At 28.9% G+C, this 27,333-nt stretch overlaps 1 protein-coding gene and 1 long non-coding RNA gene across 2 annotated transcripts; both read right to left on the bottom strand.

The window, feature by feature from the left end:
- Positions 1-8,219: 8,219 nt before the first annotated feature.
- LOC107486350 (uncharacterized) lies at positions 8,220-9,216 on the bottom strand. Its single transcript, XR_001591642.3, has 2 exons — positions 9,020-9,216; positions 8,220-8,532 (listed from the first exon to the last, which is right to left on the bottom strand). It is a non-coding gene; the product is annotated as an uncharacterized LOC107486350 (long non-coding RNA).
- Positions 9,217-24,989: 15,773 nt separating this feature from the next.
- On the bottom strand, positions 24,990-27,009 carry LOC107486536 (WAT1-related protein At1g68170-like). Its single transcript, XM_021141226.2, has 6 exons — positions 26,822-27,009; positions 26,698-26,760; positions 25,865-25,981; positions 25,385-25,793; positions 25,158-25,309; positions 24,990-25,092 (listed from the first exon to the last, which is right to left on the bottom strand). Exons 1-6 carry the CDS (start codon positions 27,004-27,006, stop codon positions 24,990-24,992), a joined length of 1,029 nt encoding a protein of 342 aa, XP_020996885.1. The 5' UTR covers positions 27,007-27,009.
- Positions 27,010-27,333: the final 324 nt, after the last annotated feature.

The following is a 27,333-nucleotide window of genomic DNA, read 5'->3' as shown; positions in this document are numbered from 1 at the left end:
AGTTGGGTCCCTATAAACTAAACTAATTACTACTAAAAATGACCTAATTGAAAAAGAAAAAATTAGTGCAGAGACCCAATTAAAAAGAAAAAAAAAGTATAAAGACTTAATTAAAATTTTTACGAAACTATAGAGACCAACAGAGTAATTAAACCTTATATATATGCTAATCGGAGTTAATGCAACATAATTTCGTAATAGTTTATTATTATTTTAATTCATATTTTAAAATATATAAGTAAATATTATATTGATTCTTTCTAAGGCATATATTAGTTTAGACTACATCATCTTTTAATTAGAATAATATTACTTTACACGTGAGAACAAAATAAATTAAAAATTTATTACAAATATTTCTTAAATTGTATTAGTAAACACTATCACAACTATAATATTATCTTTTGAATTTTTAAACTTAAGAACATCAAAATATGAAAAAGTATCATAATAACTTTATTTCAAAATTTTTATATTTGTAATATCAACCAACTAAAAATAAATTATTCAAATGATATTAGTCACAAATAGTGGAACAAATACAAAAATTTAAGTTTAATTTAAGTAAGTTGTGAAAAATACTAAAAAAAAAATAAAAGTTGGGCCCAATATAAAAAAGAAATTATGCCATATTCAAAACAAGAGAAATACATTATAGAAAATTAAAATACTGATTACCAATTTATTAAACAAAATAAAATTAAATTCCGACAAAAAAAAATAAAATGAGATTGAAATGAAAAAACAGTTTAGAAAAGACAAAAAATATCACAATAGAGAGCTACGTGTTACTCTCATAAGTTTGATACTGAAATTTAGCATATTATGTTTTTTTTTGTAAATACTGTAGAATTTTCCTAAAAAAAAGAAAAAGTTGGCACTCACTCTCTTCCTCCCTTCTTTGAAAAAGTTCAAACACCAATACCGATTCTCTTCATCTCTGACCTCTCCTTTCACCGTCGTTCGTCATCTTCTTCCCCCACCGCCGCGTTCTCCTTTCTCACTAATTTTTCCTTTGGTCCTCTCACTTTCAAGGTCACCGCACGACCATCCCATTGCCCTTTAACGCATAAGAAACCTGCCGGAGGAGAACCCATCGTCGGCGGATACGAGGTCTCTATTACTCGTCGTGGGGACGGAGATAGATTATGAAGAAGAAAAAAAATCAGTGACATATCATGGTAAATATTTTGTTGTCTCTGGTTACTGTAGTGTATCTTGGCTTAGTATTAACTATTAAGAGGTCTTATTTATAATGCGTCTATGTTATTTTTGTCGTTCAGAATAATGATAGCACAATTAGAATTTATAGAACATGGATGATTTTAGATGTGAAATGCGACTTATTATATTAGAAAGTACTTCTTTCTAATGTCATGTGTGCTCGTCAAGATCATGCCTATAATTTTGTAGTTTATTAAGATCTGTATATATTATTTAGTAATAGCGTAATGGATCAAAATATTAATCTATGAAATCTAAGAAGGAAGTTATAATAAAACCAACAAATCATTTAATTTTAGAACGCTCTTTGGTGTCAGCAATGAAAAATCAAAAGTCATCGCCATATGCTTCTCAAGCCAAACACGATGTGGATCGGTAAGCATTTCCTTTCACTTGAGCTTGTAATTGTTGTTTAATTGTGTTTACCCTCTTCTTGGCTTCCGAAAATATGCCGATGATGTTGTGGCTGTACGTGTATATGAAGCGACGGCTCAGCCATGGAAATGGCTACACCTTTAATAGCTGACTTTTTTTTCTTTTGTTATCTTCTTTGTTGGACCACCATGGAGAGCTCTCGACCACCGAATCAGCTCTGATACCACTTGTTGCGCCACTGTGAGAAATTTTTTACCAACAAATCAGCTCTGATACCACTTGTTGAACAACCATGTGGAGCTCTCGACCACTAAATTGGTTCTGATACACTTGTTGGGCCACTGTGGGAAACTTTTGACCACTGAATTGGCCATGATACCACTTGTTGGGTCAATGTGGGAAGCTCTCGACCACTGAATCGGACTCTGATACCACTTGTTGGGCCACCGAGCCTCCATTTTTAACCATCATTGCTTGAATATAGGACGACCCTTTTATGGTTAAAAGTTAACTAATTTTTTTAATAGTGTTGAGAATTAAGGATATTGAATATAAATTTGAGTAATTTCTGCCAAGTTTTGCTTCTTTTTAGATAATGATAAGTATTTCTCTCTTTAATTAAAATTAGTAGAAAAAAATATAAGGATGATATTTAAAAATTTATCAAGTAAATAGATGTTATCTAAATCACTTTGCTCCTTTGTGCTATGGTTGTACAAATAAAAAATATTTGTATTTTTATATATCTTTATATATAATTTCGATAGAAAAATTGGTTGTTGTAAAAGCATATGAGTTAGGGATTGAAAAGATAAACCACAAGTTTTTGACCATCGAATCGGTTCTGATATCATATGTTAGGCTACTGTGGGAAGCTCTCGTCCACCAAATTGACCTCTCGGCTCTGATACCACTTGTGGGGCTACCGTGGAAAGTTCTCGACTACCAAATCGGACTCTCTGCTATCACTTATTGGGCCACCGAATCTCCATTTTAAACATCATTGCTTAAAATAGCTAAATATTCTTAAAATGTTAGTGAAAATATGTATTTTAAATCTTATTTTTAATTTTTTGATTATTTTTTATTTTTTATTTACATAGGACTGAGTCAACCGATTGAACTAGTGACCAAGTGACCCAATAGTCTGACTGATTCGATCACCGATTCGGTTCTGACAACTATGGTTTTACTTCTTTTTAGATAGTAATAAGTATATCTCTCTTCAAGACAATACATCCAACTCAAAATTTTAAGGTGTCAAGTTAATGAGTCTCTCATAGACAATACATCCAACTCAAAATTTTAAGGTGTCAAGTTAATGAGTCTCTCATCTTATAAACTCCTCACTCTTATAAATTATTGCCAATCACAATGCTACATTTCACCAACATTGTTTTCTTATTGCAATTTTTATCATCACATAAAAATCTTATATTTGGCTTAATCTTTTATATCCAGCGAGAACATTCGAATCTTCAATTTTTAATACTTGAAATCTTGCTTCATAAGATATCAGATATCTTAACATCAACAAGGGATTAAGGCTCATATTGTTCATTTTGGTAATTTTAGTCTAACTCTTTATTTGTATCTCTATTACCTCAAATTTATGTCCTTTTCATATCTTTTGTACTGTCAGAATTTCATTTCAATTGTTGGTACATATTAATTATTAATTCACAACTACTATTCCTATGCTGAAAATATAAATTCTTTGATTAAATTCATTTTTCTATATTAATGTTTTTTTACAAAATAAACCTCAGTCAGTCACAATTATCAATATATGTGTCATTTATTTTATTCTATTCTTCATATTATCAAAATATTCTCAAGGATAAAAGAATAATATTAACTTTCCCATCTATCCCTTTTTCTTTACATAAAATGGTTCTACGTATTTTAGAATTTACATATAGTTTTGTAAATCATAATGATGCTCTTCGATTTTTAATACCAACAAAAAAAACTAAATACGCGTTAACTTCATCTCATCATACACTGCATTTGTGTTGCCCGCGCATCGCGTGGGATATTTCTATTAAAGTTATTATTTTTGTCAAATAAAAAAGAAAAACAAAATAATAATATTTTCTAAAAGCGTTAGAAATACAAAGTTAAATTGAGAATTTTATGATTCTTCCTTCATAAAAAATTTAGAAAAAAGTGAGAGAATAGTGCGAAGGTAACATGCAAAGTTGAAAGAAAGAAAAAAAAAAGAGAAAAGATAAGTAACTGTTGATTATGTCTGCTGCTAGAGGTGAAATAAATATATGGTGGTGACTGGTGAGTCCACCTAGAGTTGCTTTCTAATGTAGGAAAAATATACTTTAGCCGGGAGAGTTGCACTTGTAATGGATAAGACTTACAGAAATTACGTTCAGCATGCTGTAAGATGGATTCCTTGCAGAAGTTATGCCACTGGAAAGCCAAATCCGACATGAGGTATTGGATTACGTTGGGAGCGAATAGAAACCGACGGATGAGCTCATTATCTGCATTAGAAATAGATATGCATCATATTGCTTGCGCATATTTTCTGTGAAGTGCATTATCTGTTATTATGTATGTGCTGTGCTTATTTTCTGTGTTCTCTAAACTCTGAGTTGGTTGTTGTGTTGATTGTTGTTGCTAGCTGAGTATATAATAAAATGAATCTAATTAGCTACCCCGACCCTACTAAGGACTTCTCCGTTCTTACCCCTTCTTTTTCCCCTTTAGAAGGAGACGGCAGTGATCTTCTATGAACTTGACTACCCGTATATCTACGAGGACCCAGTGCATCGTAGTTTATATATAGTGGCAACCGAGCTTCGAGTACGTATAAACGTATGTATGGATTACGTAATCACCCTTTCCAGCTCCCGATAAACACTCCGCACTTCGATCCTGATACACCATATTAGTTTTCACTATCGTGGCTTCACCTAGACGTAGCTCACCATCCTTTTCCAAACAGATCTGTACACTATCATCCAGCACAGCCAGAAGATCAGGCAGTCCCTCAACCTATCCCAGCTGAAGAGGATGTTCCCGCACCTCGACCTGATGGGGATCTTCCTTCTGAATTGATTGCATCACTTTCATCGGGGGCGCAGTCAGGAGATCATTCGGATCCTTCAGTAAAGGGATTAGAGCAGATACCAGCAAACGGACCTTTATACGTGGATCAGTGCAGTAACAGCGGTACCGGAGATTCTTATAAAATCATAGAGATATATGATGATGACGAGGAGAACCTTGGAGAGTATTTAGAGGTGGTGGAGATTTCATCTTCTGATAGTGATGTGGGATTCGGTAGCTCATTTTGATGGCACTTCATCCTAGCATCAATAATTTGGGTTTAGACTCTCACTTTTGGTTAGGCCCACAGAGAAACTAATATTTTGTTAGATTTTCTAGGCTAGTTTGCGTGCCAAACTAGGAGCTTCCTATATGGCCAGTCGCATTGTGTCAAGTATTTTATATATGTATATTTTGAACAAATGATGTATTAACGACTTCTTTTTTATAACGTTTCTGTTTGTATGTACATGATGTATATTATTGTGACTACCTTACTTATTCCTGTGTTTTATCTTCTGTACTATTATTTGTGTATGTTGAATTAGTTTTCCAAATCCTTTTGAATAAAGAAAAAGTTTTTTCAAAAAATCGATTACACGGTAACAATATTACAGACTTATTATTAAATAATAATTATATCTAAAAAGTAAGTTGGTAATATTCAATTTCTAATATAATCATGATGTATTGAAAATTGGATCGTTACACTATTAGGTGTTAATCCGTTAATTTTAGAATAATTGCCTTTTTTTTAACTTCCGAATTTGAGAAAAGTAAGGAATTCAATTTTCAGAAGGATTTGTCATAGTTTTTACTTTTATGATATTTATTGTCGCAATTTTTTGGAGCTTTGTTACAAATTTGATTTTATTTTATTTTTTTTATAAAAGATAGAAGACTCGAACCCGTAATCTCTTAATTGAGTATAAAAAAATTATATCATTTGAGTTATTATTCATTGACATATAAATTTATCCTGCGTTTTAATGTATTTTGCTAACATTTTGAATATTGATGTCCTTGCATTTTTTGCTAATTTAGTAAAAAGAGCAGCGGACAGTACTATAAAAATATATTCATATACCATATTAATATTATGGTTTACAATCTTAGTGATATTGGAGAAGTTATATTATGGGTTTTATGGTATTTTTAGTCACGTTTTTATTATAGTTATATGCAAGAAGGAGGAGATTAAATTTTCAAGGTGTTAATTTTAACGAGGGTACCATGCTGTAAGTGTATAAATATATATAACCGTAGTTTATTGAGGATAGCATACTGTAAATACCATTGGTTTCAGTGCTTAATCTTTTAAATTTAATAGCTTCAAGTTGTATATTATTTGTCCTATGTCATACCTAAATAATTATAGAAAAAATATAAGTGTTAATTTCACAATTTTTTTCAGGAAAAAAAAAAGAAATATTTTTCTAGTCTTGCTTCTCTCTTTATTGTTCCTTTTTTATTTGTTTCTCCTCACCTTTTAATAAAGATACAATAAAGTCTAATTTAGTTTTACGAATCCAATTGGTTATTGGTAACAATCACCATATAATAGTAGTCCAATTATTTTTTTATATTGTAAAAATTAGGAGTGTGCATGATCCGGTCCGGTCTGGTCTCAAACACTTTAGAGGCTAATTTGGTGTGATTTTATCAGGTTTAGGGTCGGGTAAGAGTCTCAAAAATAGACTCGATCATTATTTCGGGTTGGGTCCGGTCATAGCTCGGGTCACCCGAAATCGGCCCGGTGGTCCGGTCATCATACACAATTAATATTTTGTGTTATTAGTGATGGATGATGGCTATTATTATGTGGAATTTAAGTATTATAAACCTTAATATTTTGTGTTATTAGTCATTATATATAAGACTATAAGTTAATGTTTTATATTTAAAATGTATAAGACTTTAGACTAATGCATAATCTTGTGTTATTTGTATTGATTTAAATATTTGGTGTTATTAGACAATATTAGTATTGATTATGAATTATGATTATGCTTTAATTTTATAGAAGAGTTAGTTCTTGTTATATTTTTCTAAGTGAATTTTACCATGTCAAATAATGGTTATAGTTTTAGAAATTTGGATATTTTTACATGCTAACTTACAACAAAGTATTAAGGTAATATAATATTAATGGCCCGGTTTTTACCTGATTTTTACCCGGTATAATCGTTGCTCGAAAATCTATAGGTTTCATCAGGTTTAGGATCGGATTCGGGGTCTATGACCAAATTCGAATCGAACAAATAGACTCGGTATATATTTCAGGTCCGGTCTAAATCACATCAAATCCGGTTTCACCCGACCCACGCACACCCGACAAAAATAAGTTAGGAAGAAGACGTGAAACTTAAACAATGAACTAATAGAGGCCCAATAAGACATTTGAACTTCTGGACCTATTTTCCGTCCAATACAAAAGGGGTTCAAAGCCCAATGAATGATTAAAAAGAAGTGAATTTACTTTTCAGATGATTCATTCTTTTTAAAAAATGTATTCGAGTTCAAAATTGGCCTATTGGATTGATGAAAACAGTTTTTATTATTATTTCCATTTTTTGTCTTTAGATTTTTATAGAAAAAAATTATACATTGTTTTTTAAATAAAACTTTTTAAAAATATAAAATACTAGGAATAGTCTAGAATTTGACATCTTTTCTCAAGTATAAATAGTCAAAATTATACTTATTATATATAGATTAACGACTAATAAATATTTGTCAACTGAAAATAGTAAAATAAAAATTAGACACAGAATTCTAACTTAAACGAGATTCGTAAAAAATATAATAAATAATAGAGTACAAAATTTACTTCAGTATCTCACTAGTCACTACTATTAATTGTAAGAATTGACACTTAATTTCATATGATTATGATCCAATATATTTTCATTCTTCAGTTGTGAAGATTTACTCTGGTTTTAAACCACATCATATGAATGAAGTAAATAAATATATTCACAACATACTGCTCTAATAAATAAATATGAATGTAAATGGTTAAAATTAAGATTGTCAAATTACATTATTAATTAAGAAAAAAATGAGTAAACTTCATGTATTTGTTACAACAGAAAATTACTAACAAAATTAATCTATGAAACTAATAAAAATCTTGAGTAGATTTAAAGTTAAAAAAAGATAAAATAAGAGTTAAATTATCATTAAATTTGTAATTTTTTATCATGTTTGATTATTATTTTAATTTAAGGATTAATAAATTTTTACTTCGTCATCTTATCGATTTCTTTATTCTAGAGAGACTTAATCTTATGTAACCTAGAACTAATAATTGATTTCTTAATAGTTGGACTCATAATATATAATACCCTTCATCATCGCCGAATTAAGTTATTGGTGCATAAATTTACATAAAGCTCTTGGTTCACCAATTTAAAAATAAATTTTTTAAATAAATCTTAAGTAACCTTGAGCTAATATTATTGTAGATTAATTAAACAGAAAAAGCCAACGTGTTTCGTTTGGCTCTTGTGATGTGTTCTAATTTTTTTTTTCAAATTCACCAAAAAAAAACATTAAAAACCATCACTTTTATTATTCCCCTGAAAATGAAAGCTCATATATGCTTTAATTTATTTCACAAACACCATTACAAACTGAAAAGTAACACAAAAACATAGATGGAAATTGTGATGGATGATATAGCTAGCATTATTACTCCTAGCTAGTAACACACATAATAATATAAGCATTACATACTACTCTCTATTTAGAGATGAGAAGGAGGACGACGAGGTGGAGGTGGAGGTCGAGTTTTTATATATCTTTGCGGATCACTTCCAACATGTGCTTCTTTTGTTCCTCTATATCCTCTCTCATCACTTTCACCTGTATATAATAGTGATACATACATTCAGCTTGTCGTTCACAATTTTTTATTTTGACACATTTATTTTTAGATTATGTTATGTGTACACCAAAATCAGTTATCACTATAAAATATATGTTGGAATATATATACATATTAAAAATAAATTAAATTACACATATATTTATACACAAACACATTGATAACTAATTTTATTGGTTGATTTTGGCGTATAAATATTAGAAAAAAAGATGACAAATCATTTCATTATATTTTTATGTCAGTACTGCATATTAGCCAAATAATTAAGAATTTTATCTTTTATAATTTTAAAAAAATTGATCTTCAGCGATATTATTTTTAGGAAAAAATTAAGGATTTATTAATTTTTTAAAACACAAAAAACTAATTCATTTTATATTCTAAACGAATCAAAGCCTAATTTATCAATTTTTTTTAAGAACTAATGTATCATAATAAAAATTAACAAAGAGTAGTCTATCTTACCTTTGATGAGTTGAACCTCTGGAACTGCTAGAGTAGTTGGAGAGAGTAGGGAGGCCATGGAAGCCAAAAGTAAGAATGCAATAAAAATGACCTTCATGCTGTGATCATATATCATTGTATCCCAAGCTGCTGTGCATTTATATTGTCCTTAAACAGTGTATGACGTATTTTTCAATTTAATGCTTTTTGGTCTCACTAAGTTGTTTAAAAAATATATTTTTCAATGAAAAAAGATTTTTTCTTTAAATTATTTTGTAATGTGTTTAATAAATTTTTAGTAGTAAAAATAAAAGTACTAAAAAAATATTTTTAAAAGAAGTTACGATTTACATCTTTTTCTAAAAGATTTTTTTAAAAAATTCATATAATAAATAAACAAAAAAGTACTTTTATATTGTTATACACAAGTATAATTGTTAAATAAAAAAATCTTTTTGCATAAGATATCCAAACATAAAATTACTTTTATTTTTATTTTTAAATAAAAAAAATTTTTTTAGCGTATTTAGTAAATTTCTGGTAATACAAATAAAAATATTAGAAAAATAAAAAAATACTTCTTTTTTGAGAAATTATAATTTATATTTTTTTATAAAAAAAGATATTTTTTATGTAATAATTAAACAAAAAAATACTTTTATATTATTATACCTAAATATAATTGATAAACAAAAAAAAATTTGAGCATTTAATAAATAATTATACTACTTATTAATTATTTTAATTATCAATTATTCCAAATATACTAATTATCAACCATTATAATTGACAATAATCATAATATAATTGTCAATCATACATAATTAGTATTTAAATAATATTTACGTTAATAGCTTTAATAACTAATTATTATAATTATATAAAATTAGTATTTAATAAATAATTATATTAATTATCAATTATTTTGATTATCAATAATAAAAATATAATTATCAATCATACATAATCAGTATTTATATGATGTAAAAAAAATGTAAAATATGATGTAAAAAAAATAAAGTGACATAATTTTTTTATTAAAAAAATATATTTTTTGTTTATCTTTTTAGACATCTGTTTATTTTTTTTAAGTCATAAATTTTAATTGATATAAACTAATGTTAGTTAAATGTACCAAAAAAATAATAACAATCAATAAAGAAATAAAATTTAAGTAGGAAAAATATGATCTGAAAATTTGAAATAATATAATGACCTCCAATTATGATCATTAAACATAATCATATATATTTATTTTAAGATTTATATTTAAAAAATTTGGAGTATCAATATTTTGCATTTTCAATATTTTCAATTTTAGATTATCACAAATATTAGTTATTCTCCAATAATGATATTTCTTTTAAAGAAATAAATATAATTAAATGATCCTAAAAATATATAATAACTAAAAAAAACAAAAAAAAAACAATTACGTAAAATATAATATTTGCATAATAATTAAAATTTAATTGCCAAAATAAAAATTATATTTAATATCATATCGTAATCAAATAACTATTTAATCAAAGAATTTAATATTTATATAATATAAAATAAACTAAAATTTGAGCTTAACCAAAATAAGTTTTCAAGTTTAAATTTTTTAAATCAAACTTTATTATTTTTTATCAAAGTAAATTATGCAATAAAAAAGTTCATAGGGGCAATATTGAGAACAAGAGAAATAAGATCATATTAATTATATTTATACAATAATCTAAAATTATAAAGTTAAATATTCATCCTATATATTAATAAAATTAAATTTGGTATATACAAGACCAAAAGATGATTCTTATAACAAAAAATATTAGGGCTCATATAACAAAAAATATATCTATAATAAATTATTTTCATTCCTTTTTATAGTGCATATTTTGGGTCAAATAAATGGCATGAATTGAGAAGATAAAAAGTATAGTAATTACCATAAAAATTGGAATGAAATGCGGGAGTATTTTGTGAAGCATGACCTTCAAGTGCAGAAAATACCAAATGCCTTACCATCAGAGTCTTCAATGCTTATTTGTTTTTTTTGTCTTTTCCCCATACATTAAGGAATTCACACACAACCACCCTATAAATGTGTCTTGCGTCTGCATTTTTTGTAATTATTTGTTTGTGATGTGTCTGCCTCTTTGTAATTATGAAAATTCTATGGTGCTGGTTGTGAAAATCACCATGTCATGCTGTCAATAGGTGTCGGAGCATGAGGCTGCCGCGTGTGGAGGAAATGGGTCTTACGTCATTTATACAGGCATCAACGTTTATCTTTACGGAATTAATTAAACAAACGTAAATAATTAAATTGGATAAATGAAAAATAATTGGGCCGCACAAATAGATGTAGAAGTTGGGCTTTTTCCTTTTTTGGTGTAGAGGTGCAATCGTATTTGGGTTTAGGATGGATACGATGATCTTGAAGTTCATTGGTTGAAATCAATGGAGCCAAAAATGAGGGACCAAAAACATCGGGTGGAAAATAATCTACCTTTGAGAAAGAAAAAAAAAAGTAAGAAAAAAAAAAGAAAAGGAAAATCCTTTTTAATATGTTTTTTTTTTCAATGAAACGTGGAATGCTATCGCTGGTGAAAAATTCTTTAAACCTTATGGCCTTGGCTTACTGATTTGAATATGTACCACAACTAGAATTTGTTACAATTTATTGCATGAACTTGGAGGAGTTATTTTGTTATGGTTTGGGGAAATTAGATATAATTTTTTACAACGTGCATCAATATTGTTTGAGAGTAGAATTTAGGGTGGTTTGGAACTTATCTGAGTGAGCTTCTAAGAAAAAATATTTTTTTAGTTATTCTTTTTTAAAAGATGTTATGAAAAAATAAAAGTAATTTTATATTTATATATCTCATACAAAAAATATTTTTATCTATTAATTATGTTTGGGTATAATAATATAAAAATATTTTTTGTTTATTTATTATGTAAAAAATATTTTTTTAAAGAGAAAAGATGTTTTAAAAAAATATAAATTATAACTTTTCAAAAATTATATTTTTATATTTTTTAATATTTTTATTTTTACTACTAAAAATTTATCAAATACACTAAAAAATAAAATTTATCAACTAAATAGTACCAAACAAACACTTGAGATGAAACCATAGCATTTGTTAATTGTTTAAAGTGCACGTAGAAAAAGATTGGGCTGAACTTTTTTATCCGCGCTGCATTTGCATGGATTATTTTATGGGCCGGTCCCGTTGTATAGTTGGGAACTTTTTTTTTTTAATACCTTACAGATAATTATGCGTTTACAGTAAAAAAAGAAATAGATAAAAATAATCTGTTGTAAAGAAAGGAGATTATTGTCCCAACGTCTCAAACTGAGTTTCCAAAAAGTCAGATCCTCAAATGGCTTAAGTAATGGTTTCTGATCTAGGAGTTTGATGCAGCCAATGCATGTATGGGAGAAGATAAACACTAAAACATTTCTAATCACACATATAAAGTGTTTAGGCAGAATTGCAATTATTACAATACTGGTTCTACTTGCCTGGAGGTCAGAAATAAGTAATAACACCTCATTCACGCACCCTGTCATTTCACGCACCCTCCCATTTGTTGCTTTTTTTTGGGGACGACCATGTCACTAATAATGCTAGTACAAGGTTGATGCCAAACATTACACCAAATGGTCCTTGGAGAATCAGAATGAACCAGATGAGGGTTAAAACTGCATGGGTGCGATTGAATTTCACACCCACCACAAGCATCACAGCAACAGTCAATACGATACAGAATAATATGAAGAATCCAATCAGGGGATTGAGCTTGGACATGTTCACATGTTGATTTATGAAGTTGAGGACAGGGCATAGAAGATTAGTGAGTACCTGAGTACCTCCTTATATTTCCCTAGACTTAATTCTTCCTTGACCGTACACATGGTGGATTGATTGACATTGGTCAAAATATGGCACACTATCAAAAGGACAAGTGTGACGCATAACCAACGTTGTGCAGCTCCTCTGAGCCTGTATTCTGGAACCACGCCTTCTTCATCGTGCTGCTGGGCCTATCCAGAGATAAAGAATCAAGATGAATTGAAAAATGAGTAAATAATCAAAATATTCTTTTTCATATTTAAATACCAAAAGAAATTTCACTGAAGAATCAAAATTGGCGCACCTGATTATGATTGAAAGCCATTTGTGCAACAGAGGAATGAACAAGAGAGAGGAAGAAATGAAGGAGAGGGGAGAGAGTAGAGAGAATCAGGAAGAGGAAATGAAAAGCAGAATAAAAGAAAAGTCTTTTAGCCGGGCTTGAAGAAAAATCAAAACTTTGCACCAGATCACCCCTTGAATGACTCAAGAAAAGTAGAAAAATGAAAGCAAAGACAAAAGGAGATTGGGATTGAAGAACCCAGACCTGAACACGAGTAATTCAGAGAGAGAGATGGAGAATGTGAAGGATGAAGAGATGAGAGAATGGAGTGAGAGTATATAAAGATGGTATGGGAAGGAGTGATTCTTCTTCACTTGGGTTCTATTTTTTTTAATAATCAATATTATTAGTTTGATTGTCTGGTGGGCTTTCCAAATCGATGCACCAATCTAATTCTCCCTCTTTCTTCAATTTCTCCTAATTCCCAATTTATCATGTCCATGCAAATACTAATATTTAATAGGAGCCAGTATTTGTGTAAATAGTTAATTTTCTAGTGTAGTAATAAAACTAAAAATAGTTAATGATACTCATCATAAGAAACTTGATCCTTTTTCTTCTGATCTTTTATGTATTTCATTGATGTTGACATCTACTTTGTTTTATCACCTTTTTCTTTCTTTGTTATTTAACTTGTATCATACTCTAGTCTTAAGCTCCCATTGCTTTTTGCTTTCCTTGAGAAAAAACAAGATCATTCATGACAATAAGAAAAGTGTAGTTTCTGTTCACATTTATGTCTTACGGTATGGGTTTTGTTGACCACCTAATTATTACAATAATTTTCATCACCTAATTGATATGTATTTGTTGATCATCTCTTTGTTATTTGCATGAAATCCTTGAAAGAAGAAGAGAGAGAAAAAGTGGAAGATAGAGAGAAGGAAAAGAAGAATAGCATAGCACTGATGTGATCATGCCCATGCCATTAAACTCGATATAGTAAAAGCTTTCATCTTCTTTCTTTAATGTGTGTGTATATATATGATGATGATTTTGATGGCTTTGACCGTTTTACTCTACCAATTCACAACATTGTAATATATTTTAATATAAGATTTAAATTAATGTTGCTTAAATTCAAAATATGAGAATGTTAAATTAAATTATCAGATAGAATATAATAAGGTAACCTTTAAACTATTTGTCTAGTTCTTAATGTTAGTGATCATCTCCACCTAACAAGGCCAAAAGTTGCATATCTACCAAGCACTAATTAAAGAAAGACAAACTTGTTCAATCTAAACTTGAATACTACTGTATGTTTAGAAAAAAAAAATGAATGATATTTAGGTATTTAAATTAGTGCATGTCTTATTTTTGTATATTAAGTCATTATCTTAATTAGGTGTCCATACAAATAATATTACGTATCTGTTTTTTTAAGTGTTTTTATTTAACTATTGGATGATTGGATCTAAATGGTTGATAGAATAAAGTTATTTAATTAAGCTAATAATATAATATATATAACTTGAAAATAACCTCTTAATTTGAAATTATAAGTCTCTTTCATGCATTTTCAATGGTAAATTTTTACTGTGGTCTTGTGAAGCTTCCTATATGTTGGAAGAAAAGGACTAAAATGGGTCAAATCAAATATAAATATCAAATGGAAAGTCCAAAAGTTTGGCATTCTCTGAGGTTGGTTATGACTCTCAGGGGAAAAGTGACTCTTATTAGTAAAATGATTCCAACTCCGAATACACACTACAAGAAGACACGTTTTTTACAACGCTTTAAAAATGTGCGAAAAGTTAAAAAGTATAACGATAATTTTTTATCACGCTTTTTGAGTTACCGACACGCTTTTAAAAAGATCACATCTGCCAGAATACTAGTTACTTTATTGTCACGTTTTTGGTAATTTATTGTCACGTTTTTAAATATCGCCATATGTACTAGATATGGCTACGTTTTAAAAGCGTGTCAATAAAGAGACATATGACTACGCTTTTAAAGTTTGGCGAATAACGAGACATATGATTACGCTTTTAAAGCGTGCCAATAGATTGCGATACAACTACGCTTTTAAAGCGTGGCTCTTGATGACTGCCGTACATTATGGCCATTCTTTTAAAGCGTGCCAATAGTGAGACTTACAGCTACACTTTTAAAGCGTGAATGTTGATGGCTAGCTATTGTTCATTATAACCACTCTTTGAAAGTGTGGCTATAAGTTAGTTTAGTAACCTATTGTTCTTTTTTAATAAATAAACCTTACGAAATTCATAGATAATTTTAAAATATAAACGATGACCAATAATTTTAAATTAACTAATCTTTACTTCATAAGTTTTCACCAAAAAAAAAAGTGTGTGTTAATCACATGACATGCTTTAACAAAATACCAAAAATTAAAATCATAATAATTACTCATAAATTTCTAATACATGAATTACAATTTTAATATGGATTACATTATCTACTTCTTTTACACTTCATTATAAAATATAAATCTTCATGATTACTGGTCATCCATTTTAAACGAAATTATTTTCACCACCAGAAAAAAATGAGAAGGCATATATTACATATTAGCACCACCTATAATCTTTTAAATTAATAAATTCAGATTCCAATTCAACACCTATCTAAATCTCAACTTTCATCTCAGTCCAATTCAACACTATCAACACCATTTATGATCTTTGATCTCACTATTAAATATTTAAAATCAACAACAATAATAACAATAAGTCAACAACTTTAAATTAATATATCAAATATATAAAACAAAGAATAATTTACAGTTCATAATCTGAAAATTCAACAACTAATATTCATCACTTTATTAGTAACACCATTGTAAGAGTGTGACATTCAATCAATTAATAATTTATATACTATATATCTAAATGGTATATTATATATTTGGTCCAGGTAATGGACTAAGATTTAATTAATAGTTTTATAATTAATTTTTTTTATTGCAATTAATTGTATTAATATTATTTGCATAATTATTAAATTTAAACTTTATTCGAATTGATTAAAAGCAAGAGTTTTACACTAGTTAGTATAATACTAATAAACTAAACACAAGTGTAAACAAATTGATCGAATAGTCTAGTTTTGTAGGACAGTAGGAGGAGCTGAGGAGTTAACAGCACTAGGCGGAGGAGGAGATGGAGGTGGAGGTTCTACTCCTCCTCCTCTTCTTCTTCTTCTTCTTCTACTAATTCTTGTATATAGTGCTGGTGAAGAAGATGGAGGAGTAGGAGGAGCGGAGGTGGAGAAGACTCTGCCGGAGTAGGAGTAGTAGGAGGCGGTTTTGAAGTTGGTGGCGGCTGAGATGGTGGTTGTGGGCGCCGGGATGAGCAGGAGGATGAAGATGACGGCGGCGGAGAGTGGTGGAGACATGTGAGTGCTGTGAAAATCGAAAGAAAGGAAGGCAAGGAATGAGGTGATGTGATTAAAGTGAGTAACCGCGGAAATGATTAACTAACAGAATCACAGAACAGAGCCCTACTTCACTAAGCTTATTAAGTCTGAACTTATTCATCAATTCACTATATTAAGAAATAGCAGGATGAATAAACTAGCAAAATCTAAAACAATAATAAGACTGGCATGCAGCAATTGAACCATTGACACATGCATGGAAGTAAATACATAAGGAAAGAGAAAGTGAAGTTACCGTAAGGAGAAATGAGGAGATGAAAAGAGAGGTTGAGGAAGGTGAAGAGAAGGGAGAGTAAGCGATTCAAACATTCTTATTACAGAATGACGCTTTCTTCCACAAGGACATTTTATAGTGTTATATATTTTATTTCTTAATTTTCTTATAAAACTTAGCAAGGTTCAAAGTTAGTTAATTGTTACTCAAAATATATGTCCTACTTCTTTTTCTTTTAGAAAGGGGATCCAATCTTTTCTAGCAATCAATAATGGAAAAGTTTAGGCCAGTACTTAACCATCAAAATAAAAGTAAGTAATCTCTCACCATTAGATATAATCTCACACTATTAAAAACATTATTGATGGCCAATTGATGATTACAAAACACTAAAATTGCTGGCCTCTAACATTCCTCGTCAATAATACCACACCACGCCATGCCACAAACACTATTTTGCCATTCAAAGATTCAATCAATTGGGTTACCAGCCATAAGACAAATATATGAATACTATTTTGATGTCATGCATGCATGTGTCTCTCCATTTTTGAAAATAAAACAGAGCAATGCATCATATTGATGCCACTTCTTGAAAATGGACTATTTGTACAATGTGTACAATGAACAATGGGCTATTGAGTTACAAAATGAACATCCCCAAAAAATCAAACTAATTTTGGGTTCACCAAGAATCAAACTCTTCTATAAACTTACATAAACTCTTCATAATACCACTCGTCCTAAAAATTTCAGCTAATGAAAAAAGATAACACTAATTATTATATCTCTAATACTCCATAAACTTACATTGTTCACATTGTTCAAGTATTCCATTGGCTCCTCATACTTTTCATTATTTAATTTTGTGTTGTGCCCTACATATTCCAATATTGTAAAATTGTTGGACGCATTATGTGATGCTCCTAATCGTGCAATGCCTCGCCAAGTCTAGGCCACAATGTTAATTCAGATACTTATTATTAGTTGGATAAGAATAGATACACAATGCATGGATCAACTTTCATAAAAATCAAAGCCTTTTTTCATTATATATATAATAACTTTCCGATGATACTTTAGAATTTCCCCATGCATGCATGGACCATAATATATTCTAAAAGTTTGAACTCTAAACCTATTCTATTGAGTTGAACTGGGATATAATAATATTCTTTCAACAAAGATTTATTTTTCTATTATACAAACTCAAATAAAACCCAAAATATTTATCACTTTAACCCACCCAAAATATCATACTACTTTATCATATCCTTTTTTAGATGAATATGGGAACCTCGACCTGGCTGTTAATTAATTATCCACATTTATTTGATATGCATGATGAGCATAATAAACAAGTCTATATATTATAGGCATAGGAAATGCCGAAATGGTGAAATTCTAAATCAGGTACCTATTATTTAAAAGGTGATGATTGACTTATATGGAAGTAATGGAACAATTCCAATAATGCATCTCAGCTACTATTTCCAAGTACGATACAAAGCCATAAAAGCAGACAAAGACTTTGAGTTTAAAGTGAAAAGGACATAATGAGGTGACCTCAATCAGGTTTGGCTAGAAAATAATTTTTTTTAACCAACAATTAAATAATAAATAATAAAATTAAAGGTTTAAATTATTTTTATAAAATAAAAAATAAAAAAGTTAGTTAATTGTTAATAAAAAATTAATATTCAAATTCTATATAAATATAGAATCATAGTGTATTTTTTTATCGACGATTATTGTATAAAAATTAACGAAAGATTAATTATTATAAACATAATATATACTAATTAAAATACAATAATATTGTTTGATTTATGTAATTTATCTAACAAAATAAGACTTTGTTGTTTCTGTTGTATAAATGTTTGGTAAAATTTTTCTTGTGAGTTTATAGGAGACTCTAGATTTTCAGGTGGGAAAAGTAGATATCATGTGAGAAATTAAAGCCAATTTGTGAGAATCTAGTTTTTAGTGGTTTTTAAATTTTTATAGCGCATATATATAGATCCTGTTTTGGCCATGTGCTTATTAATCACAAGAATAATTAGGATAATTTCTGTAAATGTTAACTTAAATTAGAGCCTATCACTAGTAGTGCTTATAAAATTTGTAATTTATAATTTTTATTTTAGTTCTTATAAAAAAAGAAAAAGAAAGTATGTTAGCCCTGGTAAAGCAAAAGGTGATAGGTAGACCCATTAGTGCGTTTATGTTTGGGGATTGGTAATTGACAATGGCTTTGAATACGGTGTCAAATCTTTTGCAAAGATGAGTTGAACAATGCATAATTTTGATATTGGAAACCTAAATTTCCATTCACAATTCAATTAATACTAATTAGGGGTACCCTATTTCTATTTTTATGGGAATTAAATGCAAATAATGCTTTGATATTTTTCTGGTTTCTTTCGTCATTTCCAAAACAATAATACGCATTATTTCGATCCAATATTAGCATATCAAAGCATTTATTTGTACCAGCTGTAATGGTGAGTTTCATCAAGTATATCGGAGAGGTTTTTGAACTTCTTAAAATTTATAAGTTAAGATTCTAGTAGGATTTTTTTTAAATAAATAATTTAAATATTTTAAAAATTATTATTTTTATATTTCCAAATACACAATGAGATATATATGTATTTTTTTCAAATTCCATATATTGATTTATTCATACGGTAAACGAATATGTTAATAAAATAAAAATTAGTAAATATGTTATAAATTATTTATATCTAAAAATAAAATATTTAAATTATTTATTTAAAAAAATATTATATTTTGTGTGAATTAAAATTAGTTATCAATATTAGTCACGAATATAAAATATATATTGAGATATAAAATATACATTAAAAATGAGTTAAACAATACATATATTTATACACAAATATATAATGGTTTATTTAATATATAAATAGTATGTAAAAATAATAGTAGCAGAACTTTGATTTCGTAAACTTGGAAAAAGATAAAGAAGAGTAGTAGATAGTGTGAGAATAGTAGTGTATCTAAGTGGTATATATAGAGTAACAAAATATTAATTTATTAATAATAACGGTAACATAATAATGGCTAGTTTCTAACGGGTAATTTTACAACGGCTAGTTTTAAAACGGCTAATTTAATATAATAATATAAATATAAATAATATTTAATATTAATTATGATATAAATAATTAATATAAATTATTAATTAAATAAAAATTTAATTATTTAATCTACTTAATTATTATAATTATTAATAAATTATTAATTAAATAAGAATATCAATATTTAATATAAAAAATTATTATAATTATTACTAAATTAATTATTATCTATTTATTTAATATAATTTTATATAATTATTTGTTTAAATAATAATTTGTCACTTAGCAAGTTATTATTAGCTTGTTAAAGTCTCTGTTCAGAGAGCCTGACTCTCCTAGAAATATATATGGGACTTTCACTTGATTTGCTTCAACGGTTGAGACCTGCTGGTGTCAGAAAAAAGCAAAATTGAGTCTCTCTATTGGACTTGCTCTGAGGTTCGACTACGATGCTGAAGTAAAATTTTTTCAACACTTGCTGAATCGAGGTGGAGGTAAGCAAATCTCGACGCGTGTTATAGTTGTTGGTGTAGTAGTAGACATAGACCGAAAGATAGTAGTGATTGCAAAAATTTAGATGGGTTAATTATGGCATAAAATCCCATAATATGAAAATATTAACACATTGTTTCAATCAAGGGAATTTGAAGAAAAAGAAAATTGGAGGAAAGAAAATTGATAAAAAAGTAAATTTTTTTATTAGTTGGATGAGAAGAAAAAATAAAGAAAAAAGAAAAAAAATAGTGTGAAATTTACTAAATTATTTTCTTCCTAAAAATGAGATGAAAATTAAAAGAAACGTAGCACATATGAATAAAATTACACATTTATTCTTTATCATTAATAAATTATAATTTACATATAATATAAATAAAGATATTAATGTAATTTTATATTAATATAATTTTAATATATATATAATTCTACTTTTTCTTCTATTTTCTTTCTTTTTATTTTTTTTTCTTATTTTCTTTTCTTTCATATTCTTTCAGCCTAAGCAGTTGTTACTTGTTAATGTGACGCATGTTTTTGTTGATTTTTGTTATTATTAGGTATGGGCTATTTGGTTTTTGATGGAGCTGGATTGGGAAGACAAAATTTAGTCGAAAAAAAATATGGGCCACGATAATATGACAAGAATAAAAACAGAATTTGAGTGTCTATGGTTTTTTTGATATATGTAGTGTATTGAAAACATAAAAAAATTTATTTTTATAATAAATTTTATAAAACATTTTTTATAGTATGTTTAATAGAGCACAAGTTAGCAAAATCCTTTAAAAAAATATCATTTGAAAACAAAATATTTTTAAAAACTCATTCAAAGTGATCATCCTTCTGAGGCTTTCGAAGTGATCATAAATGAGTTTTGTAAAAGCTTTTATAAAATATTTAAGATGAATGTCCAATTTTTTTTGTAAAAGTACAAATATATCCTTAAATTATTTTTTTATTTATTTATCTGCTGTAGACATAATTATGTATATAAATTATTCTAAAATGCATAATATAAGATTGAGAATTAAGATTATTCTAAAATACTCTTTTAAGACATAATTATGTATATAAATTATTCTAAAAACTCGAAACATGTGGAGAACAAAAATTAAGGCACTAGTAATGAACTCTAATTATAAAAATAAAAGGAGACAAAAATGCAGAGAAATAGAATAACTACATATATATTACTTGCTATAAATCAAAGTACAACGATAATTATTCTCTGATTCATACGATAATCATTTTGTGATTTACTTATCTCTCTATCATTTTTATAATGATGTTGTGTTGGTTTTTGAGAGTGTAGTAAAACAATAAAATTATTTATTAATAATGGTAAATTAGTAATTTATAGTAACAAATTTATGTTATATATAAACGTAAATTAATAAAGATTTGAATATAATAGGTAATAAAAAATAGATATATTTATAGAAAAGAAATAAAAAATAATTTAACGATATATTTGTTTTTCTATAAAAAAATTGATTTTTTTAATATTATAAAAATTAATATTTTTTAATAATTTTGGTACTAATTTTTTTTAAATAATTATTAAATATCGCTAACGATTTTTTAGAATAATTTTCTCTTCGGCAAATTGTATGTAACTTCCTAGACAATATTTTTCGAGAGCAAATTATAAGTTTATTCTATACAATCAAGAATTTATTTTTGAAATATAGTAAGGTTTTATTTAGAGTTTATTACAACGTCATTTAGCATTAGATATATAAAATAAATAAAAAAATAAAACAAATTTGACAGTGTTTTTGGTGTTACAACTTACAAGACAATGTAGGTTATCCAAGTTCAAGTTCAGATACACTGGACCCCATCATGCATGTTTCTTAGACCATTTTTCAAATACCATAATCCCTCTAATTAGATTGAAAATGAATTGAAGGGTGTGATATATACTAAGTTTACATCACACCATCACTTGCTACTCATTTCCATTCTTCTCATGGCTTACAACTTTATTATTATATTCTCTATAATGTTTTGCTTGCTTCCTATTTAATTTGTTTATTATTCATTTGGTAGTTTGAATGAAAATAATGGATCACATTTAATGGCATGATTACAACCGTTATTTTAACAATGCTACTACATATAATGATGCTGTCAAATATGATTTTAATGGCATGATCACATCATATATAGCCTTCATTTTGGCAATGCTACTGAATATTGTAAATATTGAAATTTTTTTAAAAAATAAATTGAAATAAAAACTATATCATATATGCTTTATTTTATTATTATGGTCTTGTTTTGAAGAAAAATAGAATGCGATTAAAATAATAATTTTATGTAGAAATTATTGTCATCAAAACGAAAGTATATAACTGTTCTATTTAATATCTCAGTCAAAATTACTGTTAAATTTGTAGATAGTAGCAGTTAAATTTGCAGCTAATCGCAATAGTTGCGACAATACTGCTAGTAGACTGCTTGAAATATTTTTAACATGTCACTGCCCATCTTATTATCATTTCTAAAATGCTGAATGCCTAATATTATTTTAATATTCTATGTACCATATTTATGTATACCTTTGATTATTTTAATAAATGAAATAAAATATCTCATTGATTGCTTATTGTTGCATTGTTTTATTTATTTCTCCTATCATTTTACTTTTTATTACATTTTCCATAAACGATGTTATAGTCCTCTAAATGGTACAAGAAAAAACTATACATCTTAGCTTCTTGGATAAAGATTACAGAAATCTTCTGTGTTCATTGAGACATTATTAGGAATGGATAATATTACAACATTTGTATTTCTGAAACCACTAATAATATTTACAGAAATTTTCTTTGTGTTCATCTCTGTACTATTATTACAGAAACCACTACTATTATTACAACATTTTTTAACAAAAACATTATGCAACCTTTTTTGTTTAAAATACAAAAGACCTCTTAAAGAAAGACAGGATCTACATATGTTCCAATTGAATTATAGGTAGCTAGGTACATTTAATTTAGGTTTTAATAAGAGCAGGAACATAATAGTAATACGCTAATGATTGAAAGATAAAAAAATAGTTAAAATTTTATTTTATTTAATATTCATTAATAAATCTTAAATATGATAAATTTTGATTATTTTTAACCAATTTTTTTATTATTAAACATTTTTTATAGTAATAATAGTACAGAGATAAAGAAATGCGACATAAATAAAATGAGTAAGAGAACAAAAGAAATTAAAGTAGTGATTTTTCTTTGGCTAAAAAATTTAGATATGGAAGTAAGATGAGTGTTATACTTTAACATAGTAAATTTTTGTGTTTTTTAAAACTATAGGAGGTACACAAATCGGAGGGTCCGAGTTTAAAAAAATTTAAAAATTTGGGGTACACAAATCGGACGGTCTGAGTACAAAAATCGAAGGGTCCGATTTCTGTACCTCTTAAAAATCGGACGGTCCGATTTGTACTTCGTAAAATAAATCATCCCACATTTTAGAAAAATACCACATTAGATCACAATTCAAAAAAACACCATTGTTAACCTGTTACGGCCTGGCCCACCTATGGCATGGGCCGACCCGACTCACGAACCACCCGACCCGAACGGTCGGGTGCGAGGCGACTGAATAACGACCCGGACACGCGTCCTGGACAGCTCTCTACTACAGCTGTGTGAGGAAGCTTCGAGGAAGATGCGTTCTGCCCTTGCGGGACCCACTTCTGACACGATATATAAGGGGAGGGTCCTACCCCTCCCCCAAGGTACGACACCTACCACTTTAACCCTTTTTCGCCTGCACATTAAACTGACAAGAGCGTCAGAGTGTCTTTACAGGTGACACCCCCTCTTTTACATCCGGAGCTCGGAACGTCGGCTACTCCTGCTTCACCCTCGCGACCTGGTTCCAAGCCACACCCCGCCTATCAACTCAAGGATCCTCCCGGACCGTACGTACGGCACCCGACCAGCCGAACATAACCCAATATTAAAAATAAAAATGTGGTTTCCCTTTTCCATAAAGTAAAGTAAAAGATGGCAAAATAAAGGTGCATATAATGCCTTCATTTGGTCTGTACGAGAAGACATATAATTAATATTATTATCCTTGTGGGGTGGTGGTGCATGATCTTCATTGGCAACGCCATGGTTATCTTCATGCTTTGCTGCCTCTAATTGATTCAACAAGGATCCAACTTTGCTGTAGTTAACACTCGTGATTATATGGTTTCATATGAGCCCAATGCGCTAGGAAAATTAGTTACATCATCAGATGTTGGCACGATTCGAAAAGGATGGCAAAGCAATTAATTTATCAAGTGGCACACTTTAATACTATGTGTATAATTATAATAAAGCAAGATATAGATAAAGGCTCCTACTATAATACTATGTATGCATCTATGTGCAGAACTTGTAAAAGTTATACATGTTACATAATGCCTTAATTTGGGAGGTGCTATGTGAGGCACATAATTAAGAGTCTATTAATTAATTATTTTATGTTTGTTCTCCTCCTTTTTTCCTATTGTGGTTTTTGAATGAATCTTGATCATTCCCATGGATATCATGTACTGGAAGCTTGACCACTATTGATGGCATATTGGCACTAGTTGATTTTTCATCATCTCTTTGTTTTTACCCCACAGAACCAGGTATAAGCCGCACACAATCAACAACGATCCAATTATGCTGTAATTAACACTCATCATTAGTGAAGTGTACGTGCAATTAGGGTGCAGTAATAATGTACGTACCTTCCAAGATATAGCTTTTCATCAAGAATGGTGGATCCAGCAAAAGCAACAACCACTAGCATGAGAGGACTAAAAATAGAGACAAACAATGGACCTTTCATGCGTAGATACCACGATGTCACAGCCACCATCACTCCCGAAACCACTATACCCTACACCAATAAATATAATTAATCAACATTAATTAAAAAAAATGAAAACAATAATGCAACGAGAAGAAGACATACAGCGTAAGCTACAGTGAGTAGCCTGACATTCCAACCCAACTTCCATTGACTCAAATCCCTCTCAACACAAAATGTGAAGATAACAGACAGAAGTGCAGCCATTAAACACATGAGTGCAGTGCTTGAATAGGGATACGGATATGCGCTACTCATCTTCGCCTGAATTATCAGCCACAACGCATAAGATGCGTTGAAGAAGAACGACGACACAGCACCCACCAAGAATAACCCTCCGCCACCATGTGATGAGCCGCCGCTATTTCGTTGATTGAAGAGGTTAATGTGAAAGGATAGCATCTTAACTTCCACGCCTTTATAGAATGTCATCAACATTGCCCCGCCAATTCCAGTCATTGTTCCTATTATCTTTGCCTTTCCTGCTGCTTTTCTCAGATTCAATTTCTCCATTCTGATCAACAAACGCATTTTATAAGCAAACATACAAATATATAATATAATCTTAGTAGATCAATTAATTACCCAAAAAAGAGGGATAAGATGAAGGTGATAGCCGGAATCAAGTTGGATATGGCGGTTGCAAATGTTACAGAAGTTAAAGCAAGCGCTTCCATTTGTAAGTTTTGAGCCAATGCTCCCCTGAAATCAAATTAATTTAGTATCTCTTGCCTGGACAAAACACTTCTAGCCTACTACATATACAAATGCATAATCTCTTTCATTATTGGTCGTGAAAAAATATTAATTGCTCGTCAGAATTTATTATTTTTATTATTATTTAATTATTAATTTAATTTTTTTAGTGTCATTTTTTTATCTAATAATTCAACAACATATTTTATTTCATCATTTTAAATATTTTAAACATTTAATAATTAAAAATAATAAATTTTAATAATTCTCTTAATTTTTTTTATTTATATTTTCATATAGAAGAAAAAGTAGCAGGAGTAAATAAACAAGGCCCGGCCTTGGAATTCTAGAGAAGTCTGCTAAATTATAACTACTAATACAAAGCTAACTTTCATTTTCCCAAACTTTATGTAAAACAAACACGGAAAAAGAAAAAGTGGCAGAATAAATGAGGTTAATATACTAATAAATATTTACAATATAAAAAAAATTATATCATTGTATCTAATCCAGTTTTTAATAGAAAAATAATAAGAATTAAAAATCTGGTGTAAAAGTTTTCTTTTTCTAAATTTAGGTTTAGCTACACTACTAGATGCATGTGGAAATACAATATAAAACGAAGCAATTATAGGTGTTGAAACTTGAAAGGTTAAAGGAAAAGATGAACATACACATGCATGATATGAATTGAATGAGTAGTGGTTAGTGAAGATACATACCCAAATAAACCGCACAAGAATGACTGAAAGAGAATGGTCCAAGTCATCTTTGTCCTTGTCTTCCTACGAAAAAGAAAATTAAATTAAATTAAAGAAAGAATAGAGGTATGCATTAATTAATTACCTCTCGAGAATATAAGCAAGAGGAGCAATGAAAGCAGTAGCGAAGATATAGCGGTAGGCAACAACTACTCTGAGGCTCATGCCATCGTTGACAGCAAGCTTGTAGAGAACATTCATCCATGCATTTGCTATCTGCACAATCACCATCAACACCACCGGCTTCACCACCTTCCACATATTCGTCATTCTCAATATAATCACCACTATGCTGCTTAATTAACTGACCTAGTCTTATATATCCATATACTATGAATAATTAATTAAACAGAGATATGCATATACATTAATTAATTAGTTTATATATACGACGATGGTGTTGGCTGAGGAGTGAAGAGCGTAGAGTGTAGAAGAGTGTGGAGTGTGGTTGTGGGGCAGTGGCATATTATAGAGTGGAGTGTCGGTATTTATGGGCAATGCAAGTGTCCTTATCACACTTCTGCAATCGTTATAAAATTACTACCTTAACATAAATATATTATCATCCTTAGGAAACAAAATCAAACAAATATCAAA

Source organism: Arachis duranensis, chromosome 4 (assembly GCF_000817695.3).
Source record: "Arachis duranensis cultivar V14167 chromosome 4, aradu.V14167.gnm2.J7QH, whole genome shotgun sequence".
Taxonomy (NCBI): Eukaryota; Viridiplantae; Streptophyta; class Magnoliopsida; order Fabales; family Fabaceae; genus Arachis; species Arachis duranensis.
This window is presented reverse-complemented; position numbering and strand designations above follow the sequence as displayed.